A 20684-nucleotide genomic window follows, 5' to 3' on the forward strand; every position below is an offset into this window, starting at 1 on the left:
TTTTTGTATGCAGCAAATTGAGACTGGAAACTTCTTGTTGTGGCAAGACGATCTTCTTGTGGAAGTCCAAGGTAGTGAAACAGAGGCCACAGAATATTGTTGCAATAACCATTGTAGTACTGATGAACAATCTCTTCATCAAGAAACACAGGTATACACCTCTGCAAAAAATCAAATGACATAGTCAATGATCCAGGCGGGGAATGAATACATTATCATTGGCAGCAACATGAGGAAGAGATACTCTGTACCTTTTCAGCCAAAGCTTTGGTAAGTGCCTTCTGCCCAACTTCATCAGGCACATTAACTCCAGCCCATCCAATCCATCTGGCTTCAAATTCCTTTACACCTTCACAAGATCATAAATTTAATGTCAGCTTACTAATAAATCGAGCAAAGACTTCATAAAATGAACAACTAAAACCTCCTTCAATGTTTTGTTCATAACTGCATATGATGAATGCTGATTTGGATACTAAGTCAGTAATTTGAGAAATGAAAAAGAAGTCAAGGAAAAAGAGAGAGAGATATACCTAAGAGAGCACTAACTAGACCACCAGCACTGATCTCGAGAGACCATGAATCTTCACCTCTTCTGACCGCGGAAACTGGGAGCCTGTTAGCAACAACAAGTAGGCGTTGCCTGTTATAAGGCCTAGCTTCTTGCCTCTCACAGGCATCATCGTGTGCCCTTGCAGCAGCAGCACCTTCCAAGTACTGTTCAACATATTGCCTGGTTGAAGTGTCGCCTTCTAAACGCAGGTCGTTCTCAGAGTTGTCGGAACTGCCAACAACATCATTAGGATTACGAGCTCGGTTGCTCTTCCTCTTCTCTCGGAGCTCTCTGTCTCTCAAGAGCCGTTCGGTTCGAGAGAGTGGGATATGAGAAGAACTGCAGTTGTACTTATTTCCAGGCATACGCTTACAAGAAAACAGAACCAAAAAAAAAAACACCAGTTTCAAGTTATGCACACTCCAAGAAACGACTGGAACCTGCATTTATTTAGTTGTAAAAGCAGATCAGACAACAACATAAACCAAGTGTCAAGTAAAGCAGATATACAACATTATAGACAAAGAAAGAAAGAAAGAAAAAAAGAAAGAAAGAAAAAAGAGAAGAAATTGAAATGTCGTTGTCTATCACCATAGACTGGAATCACTTGAGTTCAGGCCAAGGAATAAGCATCTAAAGGTTATTGAAAAAGAGGGAAGAAAAAAGAAAAAACACAAGATAGGTGTCAAACACTGAAGATGATAACAAAGAGAAAAATTAAGGATCCTAAACAGGCCAAGGATTAGAGCATAAGAATGAATCACAAGAAACGGATTTACAAGAATACAAAAGCAGAAATACTTTAAGCAGCTAGAGAAAAAGAAAAGAGGAAAAGGGCACCTGAAGACAAGAGCAAGACAGTGTGTATTGGGACAGACAGAATTCAAGAAAGAAAATTAAGATGATAATGTGAAGAATTGAGTAATATTGAGGTGGTGGGTTTCATGTCGTAATCATCGAGATGATGGGCAAGTAAATAAAGCCAAAACAAAAAAGAAAGATGGAAAACAGACAGAGAGAAGGCGAAAGGGAAACGGGTGTGTGAGTGACATTATTATTATCAATAGAGAGAGAGAGAGAGAATGAATGAATGAATGAATGAGATATTAGGGAAGGAGGAGGAGGGGAGCAACAAAATCCTCGTGTAAGCTTTACAGACTACACAGAGCCTTCTCAGCCATGCAAGTTTTCACACATCCAAATTAAAAAACAAAGAGACAATACTTTTAATTTATTTATTTTCCTCACCACAGCACCCTAACTCGAAAAGAAAAATCCTCGAAAACCTACAATTTCGTGTTGAGTTAGTTTATATAAACACAGCCGTGTAAATTATTTAGGCGCAATGATAAAAATCGCCCGGAGATTTGGGGACGGAGAGAGACCACCACACCACACACACACACACTTCGCAATCACGGGGGATATTATTATAATTGTGAGAAGATGTCTTTTTTTTGTTATTAATCTTTTTTTTTTTGGTTTGTGATTACTAAAAAGTCGAGATGACGTAATCCTTAGTAATCACGGGGGTTCTGTCTTCTCATACTTTATATAGATAGATGGACCAACTTGTTTACATACATATTATATGGGTCCACTCGTCTATCCGGATCCTGGAGCCGCTCCTCTCTTCCTACCCAAACTTTTTTCTTTTCTTTTGCAAATTGTGGTCCACTCGTCTATCCGGATCCTGGAGCCGCTCCTCTCTTCCTACCCAAACTTTTTTCTTTTCTTTTGCAAATTGCAACCAACGAGAAAAGTAATTTAGTTTATGACATTAAAATAAGAGTTTTAAGGCTGAAATTGACCCATCTCTCACTCCCCCGAAGCTGACGCTAGATTTGATTTTCATGAAATTCTGTTTCTTTCTTTTTACTAGATATAGAAATTATTCTATAGACCAAGAAAATAAAACACTTAAGGACAATTTTCACCCTCCCCTAATTTAGTAAGATGTAACCGTTGAGCAAAGTACTTGGCTACTTGCTCTGAAGTTTTATTATAACCCAAAAGAAAAAGTCTTCTGAACTCTGAACAGAGAGGGTGGAAAACAAGAGCTGCTAGCGACAATGTCATATGCACGTGTAAAACAAGATCAGTTAAACCCCCAATATAATATTCATTCTAGCTTTGAAGTTTGAACCACTAAAACAGTAGAGAGAGTCAAATCAAATTATGCAAAAGGAGGACTAGTGTTTTGTATACTGTTGCCCCAAAGACACTGTATAAAATATACAATTCAACTAACCTTATTTTTTTCCTCCAAGGAAGAGACTGTGAAGCAAAACTCTTGTTTAGTAACTAAAAGAGAATCAGATGCTTTAAAGTCAGAAAGACAGAAAATGTTTCTTTTCTTTCCAAAAGCAGTACTAGTAGTGACGACCCTATAATATGTGACTTTTGCATAAAATAAAAATGGGGTAAAACAGACAACTGACTTTCTTAATTAAAACACACTCTCTTGCAGATATAATTCAAACTTTTGAATGATACGAACGTTAGAAAATGGTACACTAAGAAATTAAAGGGCTTCAACATCCATCTCAATTCAATGTCTTTCTTGTCGGGATGAAAATTTTCTTGTAACTAAGAAATAGTTTTACTGTTTTAGAGGGTTGACTTTTTTTTTTTTTTTTTTTTTTTACATATTAAAACAGACACATGATTTCCCAAGACAACAACAAGCATGAGGAGGACAGGATGTTCCTTGTATAAATTAGTTGTATATGGTAGAAGAAGAAGACTTTTAAGGTGTTTTAATACACTGTGTGTGGAAGTGGATCATGTATGCATGGACAACATATGATGCGTCCAATTGTATGTGTCGGTAAAGAAAAGGCGATGAAAAGGAAAGTATAAGAAAACTATGTGGTCCACCTAGTTAAAGACAGCAAATCTAAGCATCATATATATATTTTATGCCCAAAGCAAAAAAAAAGAGAGTTATACGATTTGCTCTCTCTCTCTCACTTTTGCTTTGCCTATATGTCCTGTTGTTATTTCTAAATATTATAAGTTGGAGTTTTATAACCCCACAAAACATGTGAGTTGTGAAATAAATAAAACAAACACACACACACACACAAGAAAGAAAACTCCTCCCATGACAAGGCAAGGCAACAATAATATAGTATAACTTACACCTTGCATGATCATCTGTTGTAAACATCTAAAGACTATAATGTAACCAAGTGGCACTGTTTCAACCAAATTCAAAAATTTAAGAGAGATGATGAGAGAATACTTATTAAGATAGGGAATTGCTTTTTCCCGTGAAGACTGCAGTGACTCTCATTCAAGTAGGCACAGAATCCACAATCACTAGGACCCCACCAAAGATCTCTTCTAAATTTGAGAAGCAAAAAAAGAAAGAAAAAAAAATATCTCTTTTGAAAAAAAGATGAAACCTACACATAAATCACTTAAAAAAAAAAAAGATACTAGTACTACGAATAGTGATTTTGTTTAATTAGGAAGTATTAATTGGGAGATCAATGAAAAAGTTAACAATCAAAATTACTACTTACTTTGTTAGTGCTGATCAATTCTATAAAAACGAGAGATATTATCCAATTAACTCTCAACCACCAACACTGATAATCATCATCATTGTTATCCCTTTTAGGATCTTGAAACAGAAACCATCCTTAAAATAAAATAAAATAAAATTAATCATCCAAGAGATTTGTAAACAAAGGAAAAATAAGATCACCTTGTACTAGCTAATAATCTAATCTAATTTTTGGATCTGTTAACGCGTTAGACCTGTTAGTATGTGGGAACTAATTTCTTAGTTAGATCATGACTTCATGACTAATAATTTTATATTATACGGTAGGATCCCAACAAACAAACAAACAAACAAACAAAAAATAGAGGAGATATATAAGTTGGTGATGTGATTTGATTTCTTAACCTAAAAACTTATTGAAACAGAGCAATCGAATCATATATATAATTAATAAAATCAACTAGATATATATATAATTTTGATTTGAATCAGAGATCAAACCAAATAAAAAAAAAAAAAAAGCTACGAGGAAACCTCCTAAGATAAACAATTCCGAATCTAGAAGAACCGTTTCAAAACATAGGCAAATCAAACGATTGATCAGAGGGTGGAAAACCAAAAAAAAAAAAATCAAATCGACGATCAAAAAACGAAAACCTAAATCAATCGCAGCGAATTGAAAATAAGAAGACGAATTCACAGGAGAAAGAGCTCTCAAAAAAAAAAAAAAAAACAGGGGGAATCTAACGAGAAAACGATGAGATGAGAGAAAACGAATACTAACCTAAAAATATACGAAGCGGCGGGCGGCTGAGATCAGAGAGGATCGACGAACGAACGAATGAACGAACTATGACAAAAGCCACGTTTGAGAGCGATCAGAGAGATCGATGAACAAAGAAATAAGAAGAAGAGTGTAGAAGTAGTAAGTAGTAGGGTTTATGGAGTAGAAGAAGAAATAGAGCAGAGAGAGCCTTAAGCCTGTCTGTGTGGTTTATGGCCCAATCATTTGGAGGGAATTTGTTCCCCCTTATTTTCCCCCCCGCCTTTGCCCCCCCCTTTTAAAAATTCCAAATATTAAAAAAAAAAAAAGGAGTCAATATATCTCTCTCTCTCATCATCCCCCACTCACCACCAAAAGTTACCCCCAATATATCAAATCCAAAATAATACTCTCTCCGTTTCATAGGATGTTTAGATAAGTATTTTTGTTTCACAATATAGGATGTTTACAATTTTTTATGTAACTTTTAGATTAATTTTATATTTTATATTATGCAGTCTTGTTTATGATTGGTTAAACTGTATAAAAGTAATTTTTCCTTAATATGCGTGTTTAAACTAAAATATTCAATATTTTAAAACGAAGAAAATACTAATATTATTGCTGACGACTCCCAATTCCTTAATTATACACTAATAAAGGCTGTTTTTTTTCTTCTATACAACTATTTTCTTCTGTTTTCATAAAATTGAACACACTACTTCTATTGGTTTACTCGTTGAAAGATTTATCATGCAGCTATAGCTAGCTTAGATATATAGAGCGAGACCAATATATGTTAAGGTTCCATCGACTCTTCCTTCTCTCTGTGATATAATCATCAACCTTAGCTTACCACAAGATAATTTTACTATAAAGAAAAACTACTACAGTATTTGGTAAAAAAAATCCTTCCAGTTGCAGTTAGTTATCAGTCTAACATCACACACACTACCTACTTTTTTAACATGGGACTTCGAGCTCATCAGAGACTGACTTCGTGGTGAGTAGTGGACATTGGACATTGAAACCATCATCATGCTAATCAACTCTCTCTCTCTCTCTCTGCTCATGCAGTTAGTTTTATGTTTAACCACTCACAACAACATAGACTCTCTCAAATTCAAATTTCCAAATTAGTGTTTTTATGCTTGTAAAACATATATGGCTTTGAATGGGAAGACAGAAAAAAAAAGCAGATCACCCTGTAAAGCAGTTCTCCTATCATTAAGTCACCATTCAAGAACTTTTTTATTTTTAAAAATTATTGCAGATGAACTGTGTGCAGTTCATATTTTTTTTGTCTTTTTGTGGCAAAAGCAGGAGAAATACATGCAGATCTGGTCTACAGCTTTTTTGATGTTGTTCACCCTTGATCTGCACTTGAACAGCCAAATATTTGATCTACTTTAATTCTGCTTGATCTGTTTGAACCACTTGATCTGCACTGCATGATATGCTTTTTCCATTCAAAGCCTATATCCTAACTGAAATTTGAAAGTTCTAATCTTTTTGTTAATCAAACTCTAGTTATAATTTAGAGCTATCAAAAACAGTAAACATCCTTTAGAAACTGTTTTTTAAAAAAATATTGCAAGTGTTAGCATTATATATAGCATTATATAATACCCTTTTCTTATGGCCAAAAGCGCTTAATCTAATGGAAAATTATTATATGCAATTATAGAATAAATTTGATTGGCAGCATGAGAGACCACGACGAGAGGACCTTTACGTCAGCGTATAACTTTTTTACTTCATGGGTATCATCTGACTCATCGCATATAATTTTATCAAGTATACCAACTCATCGTTTTTTTTTTTTAAATACGACTAACTCTTACTGTTATTCATGTTAATTATTATACGGTTTTATATATTCGTTTTATAATATAGTATATTTTAATAAAATCTGTTTGCGTCAACGTGTTGCAGATGAAAATTCCATTTTCAGATGACTGAGATTAGATCGTCGTCAATTAAAATAATCTACAAGAATGATCGAATCTTTTACAAAGGCTGCAACTTGTAAAGTGCTTAGAAATCTTTCTTCTTTTCCATGGGATTCTACTAAGTTACGAAATACTGTAATAAATTAGAGATGCTTCTCGTGGTCGCATGGGTAACTTACTAACTTTTTGCTAAACTTTTTATTCGCCTTTCTTAATTAACATTTTTTATGGCTTTTGTTGTCGACGACCTTTTCTTTTTATTGCTTTAAGATCTACATTTCTCTAACTTGAGAGTTAAGATATTGCCAGTGGTTTCGCCGTTGTCAGTGCACTAATTTGTGTATTCTTTTTAAATTAAGCTCTTCAAATTATATTCAAGCACTATTTTAGTCTAGGAAACTAGTAGCTATATTAGTAGTACTTTGCAGATCTAAGATTTAAAGTTTAAACAGTAATAACTTTTTCCTTAATTAGTTATGCAGAATGTATATGGTCTAAACAAAATAACGACAGGAGTGAAAAACCTAATGATTTGGTTTGTTTAAATTCACTTTTTGTCCAGATTTGCTATTTGACAACGCTAATGTTTCGTGATTTTTAATTTTTTTATAAATGCAATTATGAGTTTGGTCAATTAATTCAACTCCATAATTTTTATTATTTTTTTGGTGTTTGGTCAACTAATTTAAAATTGAGCTTTGTTGTTGGATTTAACAACGTGATGGAAAAACATGTGATTGCAAATGCTTTGATTAGTGATCTAAATTCTAATACTGATGGGCCAATCGATGTCGAGATTGTACCCCACTCGCTAAAAGATAAAGATTAGAGAATGGTCACTCTTTGTAGTTTGATCTTTTCATGCACGTAGTGTTTAGCTTTAAATTATTACTCTAGTTCTTGCAACTTTTTTTGCCTCCTTTTTTTTCTTTTATTTGATAAAAACGAAAAGATGATATTGCTTGCCAGCTTCTGGAGTTTTTATTTTTTTATCGGACAGATGAGATTCGTTAATAGTGTTATACCTAATATTCAGTAAAAAGATACAACATTTTTCTATGTGAAGCCTATTTACAATATTTACCTTTTATATTTTAAGGGTATGCGTTCTTGTACAATCCACCATAATTTGTCTGTATTATGTTTGGTGGCTTGCTTTCTTATGTTGTATAACATTATTTAATTTCGTCCCATTTTGTCACCATTCAAAAAAAAAAAATATGTGGAGAAAATTGTAAGATATGTCTTAGGTTGTTTCAATTAGAGAGCTCGTACAATATATAAAATAGGTTACTAAATTTGGCCAAATGAAAGACAAAAAAAAAAAATCACGTGAATGCCGATATTTCGAGGACAAATTCATAGCTTCTGTTGTTGGCCACTACATTTATAAGCAGTACCACAATTATTACCCACACGTGGAGCATAACCGGTCCGGTCGGTATGATCTCAAAAAGCTAACCCCACTTCTGATTAGATTCTAGACCGGACAATCTTTAAAGGATTGCGCTCGATACGGGAGGATCTGATCCTACTAAGCGTTGTTCCCATTAGGCGAGACGTTTGAGGACCGTGGTACGATCGGAATAGTTCCACTTAGGGTTGGACATGGGACCGGTTAGGACCGTCTACCATATAAAGTGAAATATGTATTGCATCTAGAACATGATCTCCAATAAAGACTATTAGGATCTTATGTATATAAAGACAAAAAAAAAAAAAAAAAGATCTAAGAACAATATCCATATAACTTATGTTTTTTAAATTAAATGTAACTCACAAAATATATCTTTACATTATACATAGTGTCCAAAAGTGATTTGGGGATGGTCTGACATGGTAAAAAAATGTATTTCTTGCAAAAGAAAAAGAAAAAAATCCCTTGATTATTCGACTACGATAGTTTAAAAAAATTAACTTGATGTTCAAAGCTGAAAATACATTTAAAAAGCAGCATAAAGTTGAGAAACAAGATTAACAAGCAGATGAGCTTAATCCGGAACTATATATAAGTCCAATTATAGAACCAATGTAGTTAGGCCAATTAATATAGGATAGTTTTTAGTTGGGCTTATTTTGTACCTAGGCCCAGTTTGGTAGGATTTTTGTTGGGCACGACGAGACATTTGGACTATTTTCACAAGGGAAGGACCCTCTGAGCGATACAGAGGGTTTGCTGGAGAGACTTGTCGAATATTTCCAAACGTGGTTTGCTCCAGTCCGTCCGGTGAGCGCGGCGCCGAGAGGAAGAGAGAGAGAGAGAGAGATAGATTCAACGAGAATGGCGATCAGGAAGCTTCTGCTACTATTGAAACCGATTGATCCGTACCCATTCCTCCAAACTGAAGGTGCATCGCTCATCAAAAACCCTCAGGTAATTTATTCCCCAATGCGTCTCATCTCAATTTTGAAACCCCGAATCATGTTTGTTTCGTTACGTATTGAAGGTATTGAAGGTGTTCGACAAAATTCCCAAGAGAGATAAGATAGAATCGTTGACATTTACGTGAAAAAGGAACCAATTTTGGCTGTTACCTATGTGTTAACTGCGAACATATTAGTTTCTTCTTTTATCATCTACACAAATATATAATGTTGGAATTTGAAATTCATATCTGCAGCGTTTACTTCAAACTGCAGATATGAAATGTTTAGCCTTTGGACTTCGAAAACTATTGTTGTTTGTTTATTGCTCTAGTTTTAGTTTCTCATGGCTTCTAATAAAAATGGGATTTTTTTTTTTTGTTTTGTTTTAACAGGTTCTGAAATATCTAGAAAGCAGGTGCAAAGTACACAAGAATGCTATAAATTTTTGTCAGGAAATACTAAGTAAGAAGCCAGTCGAATGGAAACCTATTTCGCGTAATGACTTAGCGCATCCCATTCGTGATGTGGATATGGTTATCACCGTGGGTGGAGATGGTACCCTCTTGCATGCCAGTCATTTCATCGATGATTCTGTTCCGGTTCTAGGAGTCAATTCTGATCCTACTCAAGCTCACGAGGTGGTTTTTGTAGCCCAACCCAACTTCTCTGATATCTCCTGTTACGATGTTTCTATTTTTATAAAGAATGTGAAAAAGTAGCTAAGCTTTGTTGTTATTATAAATTATAGGTAGAAGAACTGAGTGATCAGTTTGACGCTAGTAGAAGTACTGGTCATCTTTGTGCTGCAACAGTTGAGAATTTTGAACAGGTAAAGTAAAAATCAGAGATATAGAAAGTAAGGCAGCCCATTTATGCTCTTGTCATACTGGTCTCATTTTGATCCTTACTCCTTAGAGAAAATTCAGTGACTAGGCAATATTTTGGTTTGAACATTTCAGCTATTATTTCTTCACAGGTGCTGGATGACATTTTGTTTGGCAGAGTGATTCCTTCAAAAGTATCGAGAATATCACTCAAGTTAAATTCAGAACCTCTTCTTTCACACGCACTTAATGACGTTTTGATTGCACACCCATGCCCTGCCGCGGTTTCAAGGTTCTCATTCAAGTAAGAGCTCCCCAATTAAAAAAAAAAAAGGCATTCTTTTAGACCTGATTGCTTGGGTAGACATGATCCTTGTTTGTTCATTTGGTTAGAGTTGTTATACGCACTATCATCGATTTATGGTGTTGGTGTTTTAGAAACTAAACCTATACTTGAATGATTTTTCAAAGAAAAGGATTTAATCTTCTTCAGATTGAGAGGGTTACACCTTGAAAAACAAACAAAACCGAATTGGTTGATCTTTTCTTCGGTTCGGTTTAACTGTTGGACATCCCTATGAATATCCAAATCCAACACTTATTAGTCAGTGTTCTGTTCTCTACAATGTGTGCAGGATTAAGAACAAAGATGGTGAGACCCGTCATAATAAGACAGTGAACTGCCGCTCAAGCGGTCTAAGAGTCTGCACAGCTGCTGGCTCAACTGCAGCAATGCAGTCAGCAGGTGGGTTCGTGATGCCAATATTGTCTCGTGATCTACAGTTTATGGTCAGAGAGCCAATCTCTCCAGGTTTAACCGCTTCTCTAATGCATTCGGCCTTCAAACCGGACCAACTAATGGAGGTTAACTGGTATTCAGACCATGGGACAATCTACATTGATGGTTGTCAGGTTCGCCACAACGTGCAGCTCGGAGATACAATCGAGATATCATCAGATGCACCGGTCTTAAATGTTTTCTTGGCTCACGGCATTTCTCAGATCAGATCAAGGTACTAGAAGAATTGGTACGATGGTAGATCTGTTCATAAAGTTAAAGTTTGGTAGACATTAAAAGAGCCCTTTTTTTAGCCCACTTGTCTATAGATATGGTAAAAAAGATTCTTTGGTCCGAAAGATTCGTTGATTCCTTTGAATCTTTGGTGCTCAAAGAAGTTTAATTCAAGTAGCTAATCTTTCTCCTACCAAGAACGTGGATGTATCTCAACCTCTTGAATGAAATTATATTAAGGATATAATAATATCAAAACCATCTAGAATTCTCCCCTATCTCTCGTGCAAATTGTTGATTTTGGGAAAATATCTTTTTCAAAAATGGGACCTTATTAATGATTTGATTGATTAATGTTAATAACTTTTGTTTATGGCTTGTCTTGTTGGAAACAAAAATCTGGTCTTATGTAGGTCCGAATCCTTCACTTCTTCCACCCATAAACCATACGTGGACTAATATAACCTTGATACTATGGTGATATTTTTCCTCTGAAATAAACATTTCGCTATCGTGTTATCGTATCATATACAAGATTACGATGCATGAACCAGGACAAAAGTTTTATATCCCTTAGATAAGTTTTAAATAGGTTCTTTCAAAAAAGTGGTCAAAATGAATAGGCAATGTCACAGTCGTTTGAAACTAGATATTCTACTTGGAACATACATATCAATATCCCTTTCATTTATCTGCACACAACTTTAAAAAAAAAAAAAAGATATTTTCAGCACGAGTTTGAGAAATTTCTAAGTTAAAACCCATAGAGAAACCAGAAAGTAAAAGAAAAATCTGTGTTTTTTTTGTTGTTGTTGGGGGACCTTAAAAATGCGATCTTTTGATAAAAACATTACAGCCTTGACACAGCAGAGACGGTCTCCTGCAATTAAGACACTTGTTTCAGCCACGTGTCTACGCATTGTTCACTAATTGGCCTAAATAAAATATCTTCCTTTAACACCTCCATACTATTTCCAATTCTTACCCCACCACTTTTAAATTGCGCACAGAAGCCCCTCTTTTTTTTTTTTTTTTAATGTTATTTGCACACTGTGTATTATTTTATTAGTATAATTGATATTTTTCCTACAACGACTTATCTAGAGAATCCTATAATATGTTTCAATTAATTTTGTTTTAGTCAGAAAATTTATAAATAATCACATTTTTTTCTAGGGGGCTAAAAAAAAGAAAAAAATCCAGAAGGAAGAAGAGAGAAAACGTAAGAGTTGCTTAAACCATAAACCTCAAGCAACAGATAGATAACTAGAGTCACCTCCCTTTTCCTTAAAACTTTTCATGCTCTAACCACTGTTTATGATTGAGTTTCGTTTTCTCGAAATTTTGAATCTTTCCAATCCAAAAAGAAAGGAAAAGGTCTTTGGATGATTTGGAGATAAAAGGAAGGAGAAAGATCAGATCAGAGAGGATGAAGATACAGTGCAACGTTTGTGAAGCGGCGGAAGCGGTGGTTCTATGTTGCGCCGACGAGGCTGCTCTGTGTTGGGCTTGCGATGAGAAGATTCACGCTGCTAATAAACTCGCCGGTAAACATCAGAGAGTCCCTCTCTCTGTCTCTTCCTCTTCCATACCCAAATGTGACATTTGTCAGGTCTGACCTTTCGATTCTTTTTTTCATTTAATCTGAGTCTTTGATCTGATTTCAAATCACCCATGTTTTAGATCCTCAATTTTTTTTGTTAAAGTTTGAATCTTTTTAGGTGTAGATAGGGAGGCTCATAAAAATATTTTTTTAAATTGGTCCTCTCTGTGTATGTTTGTGTGCAAAATCCCTTACAGGAAGCTTCTGGATTCTTCTTCTGTCTGCAAGATAGAGCTTTACTATGTAGGAAATGTGATGTTGCAATCCACACTGTGAATCCTCATGTCTCAGCTCACCAGAGATTTCTTCTCACTGGTATCAAAGTTGGTCTTGAATCTATAGACTCTTCTGGTCCCTCCGCTAAATCCTCACCTACCAATGATACCATGGACACTAAACCACTTGTTCAGTCTTTACCTGAGCCTCAAAAGATGATGACCTTTCATCAGCAAGGAGTTTTCCCGGAAAGTAAAGTCAGTGATCAAGTTTCCACAAAGCTTCCTTTTGCAAGCAGCGGATCAGCTACTGGAAGCATTCCTCAGTGGCAAATTGAGGAGATTTTTGGGCTTACCGACTTTGATCAGAGCTATGAATACATGGAGAACAATGGATCATCTAAGGTAGCACTTTAGTTACATCCCATTAGTACTGTATATATAATCAAAGATTGATTTAGGTCTTTTTGTTGGTCTCTTTGAGCTTTTAGATAGTGAGTCTTGTGAAGTAAGTGAAAAGAAAGTATGATCTTGTGGCCTTTTTGATTTGATCTATTTTTGGATTCTCATATATGAAAATTACTAAAAGCTTGATACTTGTTGTTGCAGGCTGATACTTGTAGACGAGGAGATTCAGACAGCTCTTCGATGATGAGATCTGCAGAAGAAGATGCAGAAGATAACAATAACTGCTTGGGAGGTGAGACATCATGGGCTGTTCCACAGATTCAGTCTCCACCTACAGCTTCTGGTCTTAACTGGCCTAATAAGCAATTTCACCACCACTCAGTGTTTGTTCCAGACATATCTTCTTCAGATCTTTACACCGGTTCATCCCCGAAACAAAGGGTTGGGAAACGGCGGCGGTGGTGAAAAAGCAACTATCTTCTGGCCGTTTTGAGGAAAGAGATCGGCAGCTTTCTCAGTAGATCACATGGATGATTTGGAAACTTGTACTGTACTTTAGATCACATGGTCTGTGAGAGTCGATGTTCTTTGTTCATTAGCTGAAAAAAACAGAGAAGAGGTCGTTTTCAGAAACATGTTTATTTGGTTGAAAGGTTATAAGGAGATTAAATTGTTGAATTATCGTTTTGGCTTAACTAAGTTATCAGAAAACGTGTTCTTTCATTAGGTGTCTGTTATAATTTGCTTGATGCTTAATCGTTTTGTTCACTATATCTGGATAGTTCCACTCACACTAATCCATCCATTTGTATTTTGTAGTGTTTGGATTCATAAACCAAAAAATCCAAAACGCCTTGATCCAGACAACTATGCAGATTAAAGGAACCAAAATTTATACAATGGAGTAATCTCATCAAGTATCATTTCCTAAGTTCTAAATTCGTAGAGTTCAAAAAGCCACATGAGAAAAACACATCCTCTTGATCCAAACCATGTAAAACGTTTCATCTATAGTTTCAGTTGCTGCTAGAAGCAGGAGCAGTCCATGTAGGTGGAAGTCTGTCTGAGACTGGCAAAACAGTAGAAGTGGGCATGTTTTTGACATTGATGTCAAGAGGATACAATCGATACTCAATGTCAAGCTCTCTGCAAATCTTGGCAATCTCTTCAACAAGCTGAGATCTTCGAACCCATCTCTCTCCCATGTCTTGATGATTCATTCGATGTGTTGGCCAAACTGCAATCCTCACACTGTTCAATGACTCCATGTCTTTGAATACTATCATCGGCGCCGGATACCAGTGATCCTTCTTCCCATCAATGTAACTACCACAACAATAATTACAAGGTAATGAGTACACATAAGGATTCAGGTATTTAAATTTTTGAAACTGTGATTCCAAAATTTGCAATGTACCTTGTGATTCTCTGTTTGATGAGGATGATTTTCTCAGCTGGAGTAGTAATGTGGATGGAGAATTCGATTCCATCTCCCATATCAGGACTACGGTAATAGTTTCCAATGGATTTAGTCCACAGAAGACTGTTCGGGTACACGACTTTCTGGTTATCAAACCTCAAAAAAACTGTTGTCAATATGTTCATCTCTTCCACAACCATCTGGACAAAAAAGCGAGTTTTATTCAAAACACGATACAAATAAAAATGAGAAGTTTTATTTACTACAGGTTATTATTGGTTTTTTTGAATTTACCTGGACTCCATCGATTTCACATCGATCGCCTACATCAAACGGGTGTATAACAAACAAGTAGATGATGGATTCGAACACTATCTTGCACATGTTCCCAAATATGAATGCAACAACCACGACTTGCGAGCTCATGACTACGAGGAATTTGGTGGAAGTGATTCCAAGTATGATAAGCCAAATAACTATTATGATGATCCCAACCACGATATTCACCATCTTGTGAAGCCTGTTTACTGCTGTTTTCGTGTCGTTCAAGGTCAATGCAAGAGCTCTTCTCTCTCTAAAAGCATTCACCTACGTTTTCACATATATCTATTAATACCCGAAAATGTTAAAAAAGAGTGTAAAAATTCATTCATTCCAGATTGCTTACCACCCAGTTTTTAAGAGATGATTTGCTGATCCTGTTCGTCTCAGTTGCTCCTTCAAAGAGACTTAAAGTCTTCAAAGCTTCGTTATCTGGCAGAAACCGCATAATGTCGTTCACGTAGATGAACCTAAAATAAGAAATTGTGCAAATTATATTGCTACTCGTTAGTATCCATATTGTGATATTGGCAAAGGCTTTGTATGTAGAAGGTAAAAGTGATTTTACTTACTTTGATCCTGGCTTAGCAACATTATGAAAGATCTTTCTTGCGGCGAGCTTTGCCTCAAGCTCACTTCTGATTTGGTTCCCTTTCTCATCATCCAAGTTTGGATCTTGAAGCTGTTCATCCAAGGTAGTAAGTGATCCATTCCGGATTATATTCATCAGCCTCTTCATTTTCCACGCTGAAACATTCTTGGGATTCAGCTTATGAAGGCTATCGATCGTAATCCCTTTGTTGTCTCCTCCTCCACCTCCTCCTCCTCCTCCTCCATTAGATAGAATACGAGAGATCAACGGGCTCTTCCCGGTCTTCATTGGACTTTTCTGAGCCCCTGACTGAATCTCAACACCTCCAGGATTCTGAAACTTCTTAACCTCAACACTGATTCTCTCTTCTTCTTCCTCGTTTTTTTGTATCTCAATCAAAGGAGGACCCGAGAGCGTCTCAATCACGTACTGAGTAAACAAAGACTCTTGAATCCTGTCAAAGTAAGTGCTCATATGGAACGAGGAAGCAAGAACTTTGACCAACAGTGTCTTCACGAGCCACAACAAAAACCCAACCAACAAACACACAAAGATCTTAGTCACAACACGCAGGGACATGGTCTTTGTTGCTTTAGCCACTTTCTCATCAAACAAGAAATGCCAAGCGAGTAAAACAAGTCCTAACCATAAGCAATTCTGCACAGCTTTCCGGACACCGTAGACGAAATACAAAACTCTTTTCCTGAGAAGAAAGTTCCTTTCGATGAAGAAGACGGCAATCTTAACGATCCAACTAGAGACTAACCTACCACAGATCAACACTAAAACCATACATTCCCATTTCCACAGCTCAAGTTCCCACACTTTCTTCTCATGCAAGAAACGTATTGAAAGAGTGCAAACAAACCCAGCAATGATCAAAACCAAACTCAACCATTCCAATACAATCCATAGACTAAGCTTATCTTTCCTGTACTCTTCCGGCAGATCCTCCTCCGCAAACGGATCATCCTCTTCTTCCTCCCCTGGAGTTTTAGGGCTTTTACCGAAAAAACCTGATTTCATCTGCCCCGATTTCGGAATCCGACCCGATTTCATATCCGCCGGTTGAGGTGGAAGCTGAGGCGTCGGTGGATCCGAAAGCCGTGACTTAGTCCGCATCTTAAGCAAATTGCTAGAGCTTCTCGGCACCGGAGCGGTTCCACTACACTTGACAACTTCTCCACCACCATCGTTATTGTTACGGCTGTCTCGTCTTCCCACGGAGTCAGGTTTAGTAGTAGTAGTAGTAGTAGGAGGCGGGACTTTCGCCGACGTCGGAGATTCCGATACCGGAGTCAAACCTCTGGACTGAAGCTCGTCCATACTAAGGTCCATATCAAGACAAATCTCACCAGAAGCTTGCTGTTTATGAAGAAACTGACCAATTAGCTTCGTCGGAGGATCTTCGCCGCGGCGAAACTCAAACCCTTCGTCGTGTAGCTCCCCAGTCGTGGAGGCGGATCTATCGGAACCAGACGCGGCGGAAGCAGCAGCAGCATTATGGCCTTTGTTGAGGTTACCTTCTCCATCAGTCCAGAAATCGTAACTACCGTCTCTCCAAATCCTTCCAACGGTCTCTCCGCCGGTGCTTCCTTTGTCACCGTCGATTTTGACGATTACTTCTCGCCGGTCAGCCGAATCAACGGCCATTACAGCTCACCGTTTCTAAAAACGAATAATATCCAGCGAAATTTAGGTTTTGGCGTACACGGTACACACCGCCCGATTTTAGAAAGAAAGAAAGAAAAAAAAAATTATAACACTTTTGGGTAACTGTGTGAAAAGCTATAGAGAAGAGAAAACGCTTTTTCTTTTATTTGATCAGAGAGGAGCTGGTGATGACTCTCTATGACTAATGTATGTGAGAGAGAGAAAGAGAGAGAGTAAGGAAATAATATTATCTAATTAAAGTATGACGCGTGTAAGGCAATCGCTGAAACACACAACTCTAAACACAATTCTTCTCTCTCTATCTGTCTTAATATTAGTAGTAATTTTTTTTTGATATACCAAACTTTGGCAAAGTTCGAGAAGAAGAAGATGGGAACATGCTCACGGCGGGTGAACCATATAGGGCTTTTTTTTGTTTGTTTCTTTTCGTCAAACTTTTTGGCAAAACTAACCTTTGTTTATGTTTTCCTTTTGTGGATATCGTTTTACATATTTTGTTTGATTCTCTAGCCATATCTGATTATTCCATTTTTGGTATTGTTTAAGAGGTTAGGTTTTGTGGGGATGGGACATTCGTCACATGTATCGTGGTTTGATACATTTTTTTTAAGTGTTAAAAGGCTTCTAGTGGTGTTTAGTTTGTACTCCCTCCGTTTCAAAATATAGGATGTTTTGGAGAAATTGTTTGTTTCATAATATAGGATGCTTTCAAATTTCAATACAACTTTTAGATTAGTTTAGTATTTTATATTATGCAGTATTGTTTCTGATTAGTTGCAGTTATTAAAAGCAAAGACTTCTTAATCTGCGTGTTTTGCTTAAAATATCCTATATTTTGAAACAGAGGGAGTAGTTTATTATATTCAAACTACGGTACTAGAGAGTTCCAGAAATGAGAAAGTTACAAACTTTTACAATTGTGGAGCCAATAAACCCATTCATGTTATAGAACCTGTAAATTGATCTATTACCAAATATCAGAGAAAAAGAGTCTTCAGTCTTCACAAGTCTCTCAGTTGTGTGAGGCGGATATTTGACTTTGGAAAGAAAAAAGCGACATTTGCGGCGGTAATATCAGCCGTAGAATTCACGCGTTTGAGAAGCGCGTATGCCACTTGTCAGCTGTGTATTGGATGGATGTCGCGGCCTATGGGCCACTGTCGTATCATATCCCGGACCACAGGCTCGTCGTAGAAACAACGCATAGTAGGTTGTCTTCATGTTTCCAAAACACTCAAGTAACAGGCCTGTTAAGTCTCAATCTTTTTCTTGAGGCTTCTATATTATTATTATAAACTGGCCACCAGGCACTTTATCTTATGTAACGTCGAGAATATTTGCAAAAGAAGATGATAGGACCACGACATAATAGTAAAAATGACAAAAAGAGGAATGTATTCTCGAACTAATCACTACTCTTCTTAGCTTTTATCTTTCTCAACTAATACTGGTGCTTTGTTGTTGCCTTTTTCTCAAGCTTTTTCCTTACATTTTCAAGACAAAGGTTCCAGAAGTTTTATCTCCCTCATTGTGATGTTGGACTACTAATTGCACACAACAGATTGTATTTTACACATAATAGAATGCATACTGTTGTTTAACAATAGATTAAATCTAACCTCACTGAGAAAACATGGCCCTCCTCATCGTTTTTACTTAGGCCCAATTCTGGAGTATAAACTGTTGCATCAAAATCGCCACAATGCTTCCCAAGCTTATGTTGATCACGTTGACTACATCATTGTTTAGCTACACATTGCAAAATGGTGACAAACGTAAGTCAACAACATACAGTAAACGGAGAACAACGAAATCATTGCATTCTTGTTTTGCCGGTAACTAACTGCACCAAATTAAAAAAATTTGTATGGAACGGAAATCTATTATCCACTCAAGCCAGTTATATATATTTATATATCGGTCTTGCTGCCAGAAGTGGCGGTATTTTCGTCTGCTTATCATCTTATTGCATTGACTAAGCAGACAGAGCGAGAGCAATCAAACAAAAACAAGAGTTCATTGAGTGAGCATACCCATTTGAATCCTTCTTTGTCTTGAAAAGATGCACCTATTATGCTCTCTCCAAGATTGGCGATCTGTGAAGCTAGTACACATACAGCTGCTTCTGGAGGAGTTATCTGTGCTCAAGAGATCAAAAAGAAAAAAACGTTCAAATCATGCGTCTTTATCAACATGAAGACGAAGTGACACGGGATTTTTTTTTGGGAGCAAATAACAAAGATGCCTCCATTCCTCAACAATATATTTGATAACCTCTATTACCTGACCCAGGAAACAGCCAACAGAGGCAAGAAAAAATGATGCTAAAAGTCCAGCCAATGTTCCTTCAACACTCATAGCTCCCTCGGTTCCTCTTGGTACAATCTTGAATGTTGTGGCTAAATACCTGCAAATTTGCAGCAGTCAGTAAGAGGAGAAAATGCATGCAGTATAATTCACAAGTCTTTGACATACTTTAAACAAGAAACAGACACAAACCAATACAGAAGAGATGATAAGGCGGATAACAGTAGCAATACTCACGTTGTTTTTCCATAAGCTTTGCCTAACTCGCTAGAGACAGTGTCAGACACTTTGGTACAGAAACTGGAAACAAAACCAAGCCGGAAAAGCTGAGAAAAAGCTGGTCCTCCAACTTGATATATTGAAAGAAAAGCACAGACACATCCAGCAGCACTTGAACCAATCACACTACGGGGTCCTCTTCTACCTTTTCTCTTCTCTGCCACGCCTTGTGCTTCCTTTTCCGACATTTTAACCTTTGTTGCCGCTGTTCCCTGTGACATTGTAAATCATCTAAACCAGAATCAATCCCACAATTTAGTGCTACTATTTCCCAGCTCTGATATTACAAATCTAAAACTTTTAAGCAAACTTGTATATATGTATAGTAAAAGACAAAGTATCTCAAAGTTGAACATGATCAGATCTCAATGTCAAATTCAATAACAATGAAGAATGTGATTTTGATTTCTAAATGTTTAACAGAGTCAGGGGATCAAATTTACGGATCAAGTTTCATAACAATTGCACTTACTATGACGAAGTAAGCAGCGACTAAGAGGAAACCAGCAGAGCCATAAGCACGCCAAGTAAGAGTACCGAGCAAAAACGCGGCGGCGATCCCAGAAGCGGACAATCCAGTAACAAGAAGCGGTGAACCGAGAACAAAAATCAACAAATTGTTAGCCAATGCGGATTTCCAAGTAGGAGACGCCGATTGAATCAGCTTCATCGCCTCCGTCATCACTCCTTCCACCGATGCAGCAGCCGCCACCGTAACACCGTCGGCTCTGCTTCCCGACGACGATAGCATTCCGTTTGAAAAGGGTTCGAGATTAAACCGTCCGAATCGGCTGGATCTAGCGTGTGAAAATACCGAGAGTTTTGGGATTCTCAGAGGAGGTGAAGAAACTGATCTACAAGGATTTAAGAGTAGTAGAGT

At 36.9% G+C, this 20684-nt stretch overlaps 6 protein-coding genes across 7 annotated transcripts in view; 3 read left to right on the forward strand and 3 right to left on the reverse strand.

Annotated features, from left to right (window-relative positions):
• LOC104714125 (alpha,alpha-trehalose-phosphate synthase [UDP-forming] 1-like) overlaps positions 1–993 on the reverse strand; it is a 6244-nt gene extending 5251 nt beyond the window's left edge. The window contains exons 1-3 of one of the 2 annotated variants that reach the window (XM_019229608.1): positions 534–993; positions 252–349; positions 17–161 (exon numbers count right to left, since the gene is read on the reverse strand). In XM_019229608.1, the coding sequence (XP_019085153.1) occupies positions 17–161; positions 252–349; positions 534–918 (628 nt within the window). In that variant the 5' untranslated portion in view covers positions 919–993. The remainder of the gene's footprint in view (positions 1–16; positions 162–251; positions 350–533) is intronic. The other variant, XM_010431384.2, reaches the window with a different exon arrangement.
• On the forward strand, positions 1128–1789 carry LOC104715969. Its single transcript, XM_019230109.1, has 3 exons — positions 1128–1164; positions 1476–1638; positions 1669–1789. The coding sequence occupies exons 1-3, from the start codon at positions 1128–1130 to the stop codon at positions 1757–1759; spliced, it is 291 nt and encodes a 96-aa protein (XP_019085654.1). The 3' UTR covers positions 1760–1789.
• On the forward strand, positions 8961–11253 carry LOC104714126 (NADH kinase). The gene is made up of 5 exons (XM_010431385.2): positions 8961–9156; positions 9542–9787; positions 9898–9978; positions 10126–10277; positions 10609–11253. Exons 1-5 carry the CDS (start codon positions 9064–9066, stop codon positions 10991–10993), a joined length of 957 nt encoding a protein of 318 aa, XP_010429687.1. The 5' UTR covers positions 8961–9063; the 3' UTR covers positions 10994–11253.
• On the forward strand, positions 12142–13892 carry LOC104714127 (B-box zinc finger protein 22). The gene is made up of 3 exons (XM_010431386.2): positions 12142–12597; positions 12786–13208; positions 13413–13892. Exons 1-3 carry the CDS (start codon positions 12415–12417, stop codon positions 13674–13676), a joined length of 870 nt encoding a protein of 289 aa, XP_010429688.1. The 5' UTR covers positions 12142–12414; the 3' UTR covers positions 13677–13892.
• On the reverse strand, positions 14112–17339 carry LOC104714128 (mechanosensitive ion channel protein 6-like). The gene is made up of 5 exons (XM_010431387.2): positions 15525–17339; positions 15299–15422; positions 14926–15219; positions 14629–14831; positions 14112–14537 (listed from the first exon to the last, which is right to left on the reverse strand). Exons 1-5 carry the CDS (start codon positions 17195–17197, stop codon positions 14228–14230), a joined length of 2604 nt encoding a protein of 867 aa, XP_010429689.1. The 5' UTR covers positions 17198–17339; the 3' UTR covers positions 14112–14227.
• On the reverse strand, positions 18614–20678 carry LOC104714129 (protein VTE6, chloroplastic). The gene is made up of 5 exons (XM_010431388.2): positions 20277–20678; positions 19763–20016; positions 19502–19625; positions 19252–19356; positions 18614–18967 (listed from the first exon to the last, which is right to left on the reverse strand). Exons 1-5 carry the CDS (start codon positions 20553–20555, stop codon positions 18875–18877), a joined length of 855 nt encoding a protein of 284 aa, XP_010429690.2. The 5' UTR covers positions 20556–20678; the 3' UTR covers positions 18614–18874.

This window comes from Camelina sativa, chromosome 9 (assembly GCF_000633955.1).
Source record: "Camelina sativa cultivar DH55 chromosome 9, Cs, whole genome shotgun sequence".
Classification (NCBI taxonomy): Eukaryota; Viridiplantae; Streptophyta; class Magnoliopsida; order Brassicales; family Brassicaceae; genus Camelina; species Camelina sativa.

What these genes read in the sequence shown, in the direction of transcription:
- LOC104715969 (XM_019230109.1), top strand. Translation starts at nt 1,128, where the DNA reads ATGTCGTTGTCTATCACCATAGACTGGAATCACTTGA. An exon ending in CATAGACTGGAATCACTTGA is followed by an intron (nt 1,165 to 1,475) that starts GTTCAGGCCAAG and finishes TGAAGAATTGAG; the next exon opens with TAATATTGAGGTGGTGGGTT. An exon ending in AGAGAGAGAGAGAGAGAATG is followed by an intron (nt 1,639 to 1,668) that starts AATGAATGAATG and finishes ATATTAGGGAAG; the next exon opens with GAGGAGGAGGGGAGCAACAA.
- LOC104714126 (XM_010431385.2), top strand. Translation starts at nt 9,064, where the DNA reads ATGGCGATCAGGAAGCTTCTGCTACTATTGAAACCGATTGATCCGTAC. An exon ending in CGCTCATCAAAAACCCTCAG is followed by an intron (nt 9,157 to 9,541) that starts GTAATTTATTCC and finishes TTGTTTTAACAG; the next exon opens with GTTCTGAAATATCTAGAAAG. An exon ending in CAGTTGAGAATTTTGAACAG is followed by an intron (nt 9,979 to 10,125) that starts GTAAAGTAAAAA and finishes ATTTCTTCACAG; the next exon opens with GTGCTGGATGACATTTTGTT.
- LOC104714127 (XM_010431386.2), top strand. Translation starts at nt 12,415, where the DNA reads ATGAAGATACAGTGCAACGTTTGTGAAGCGGCGGAAGCGGTGGTTCTA. An exon ending in CCAAATGTGACATTTGTCAG is followed by an intron (nt 12,598 to 12,785) that starts GTCTGACCTTTC and finishes AATCCCTTACAG; the next exon opens with GAAGCTTCTGGATTCTTCTT. An exon ending in AGAACAATGGATCATCTAAG is followed by an intron (nt 13,209 to 13,412) that starts GTAGCACTTTAG and finishes TTGTTGTTGCAG; the next exon opens with GCTGATACTTGTAGACGAGG.
- LOC104714128 (XM_010431387.2), bottom strand. Translation starts at nt 17,197, where the DNA reads ATGGCCGTTGATTCGGCTGACCGGCGAGAAGTAATCGTCAAAATCGAC. An exon ending in GTGAAATCGATGGAGTCCAG is followed by an intron (nt 14,832 to 14,925) that starts GTAAATTCAAAA and finishes TTTTTTGTCCAG; the next exon opens with ATGGTTGTGGAAGAGATGAA. An exon ending in ATCAAACAGAGAATCACAAG is followed by an intron (nt 14,538 to 14,628) that starts GTACATTGCAAA and finishes TTGTTGTGGTAG; the next exon opens with TTACATTGATGGGAAGAAGG.
- LOC104714129 (XM_010431388.2), bottom strand. Translation starts at nt 20,555, where the DNA reads ATGCTATCGTCGTCGGGAAGCAGAGCCGACGGTGTTACGGTGGCGGCT. An exon ending in TCGCTGCTTACTTCGTCATA is followed by an intron (nt 20,017 to 20,276) that starts GTAAGTGCAATT and finishes ACAATGTCACAG; the next exon opens with GGAACAGCGGCAACAAAGGT. An exon ending in AAAGCTTATGGAAAAACAAC is followed by an intron (nt 19,626 to 19,762) that starts GTGAGTATTGCT and finishes GCAAATTTGCAG; the next exon opens with GTATTTAGCCACAACATTCA.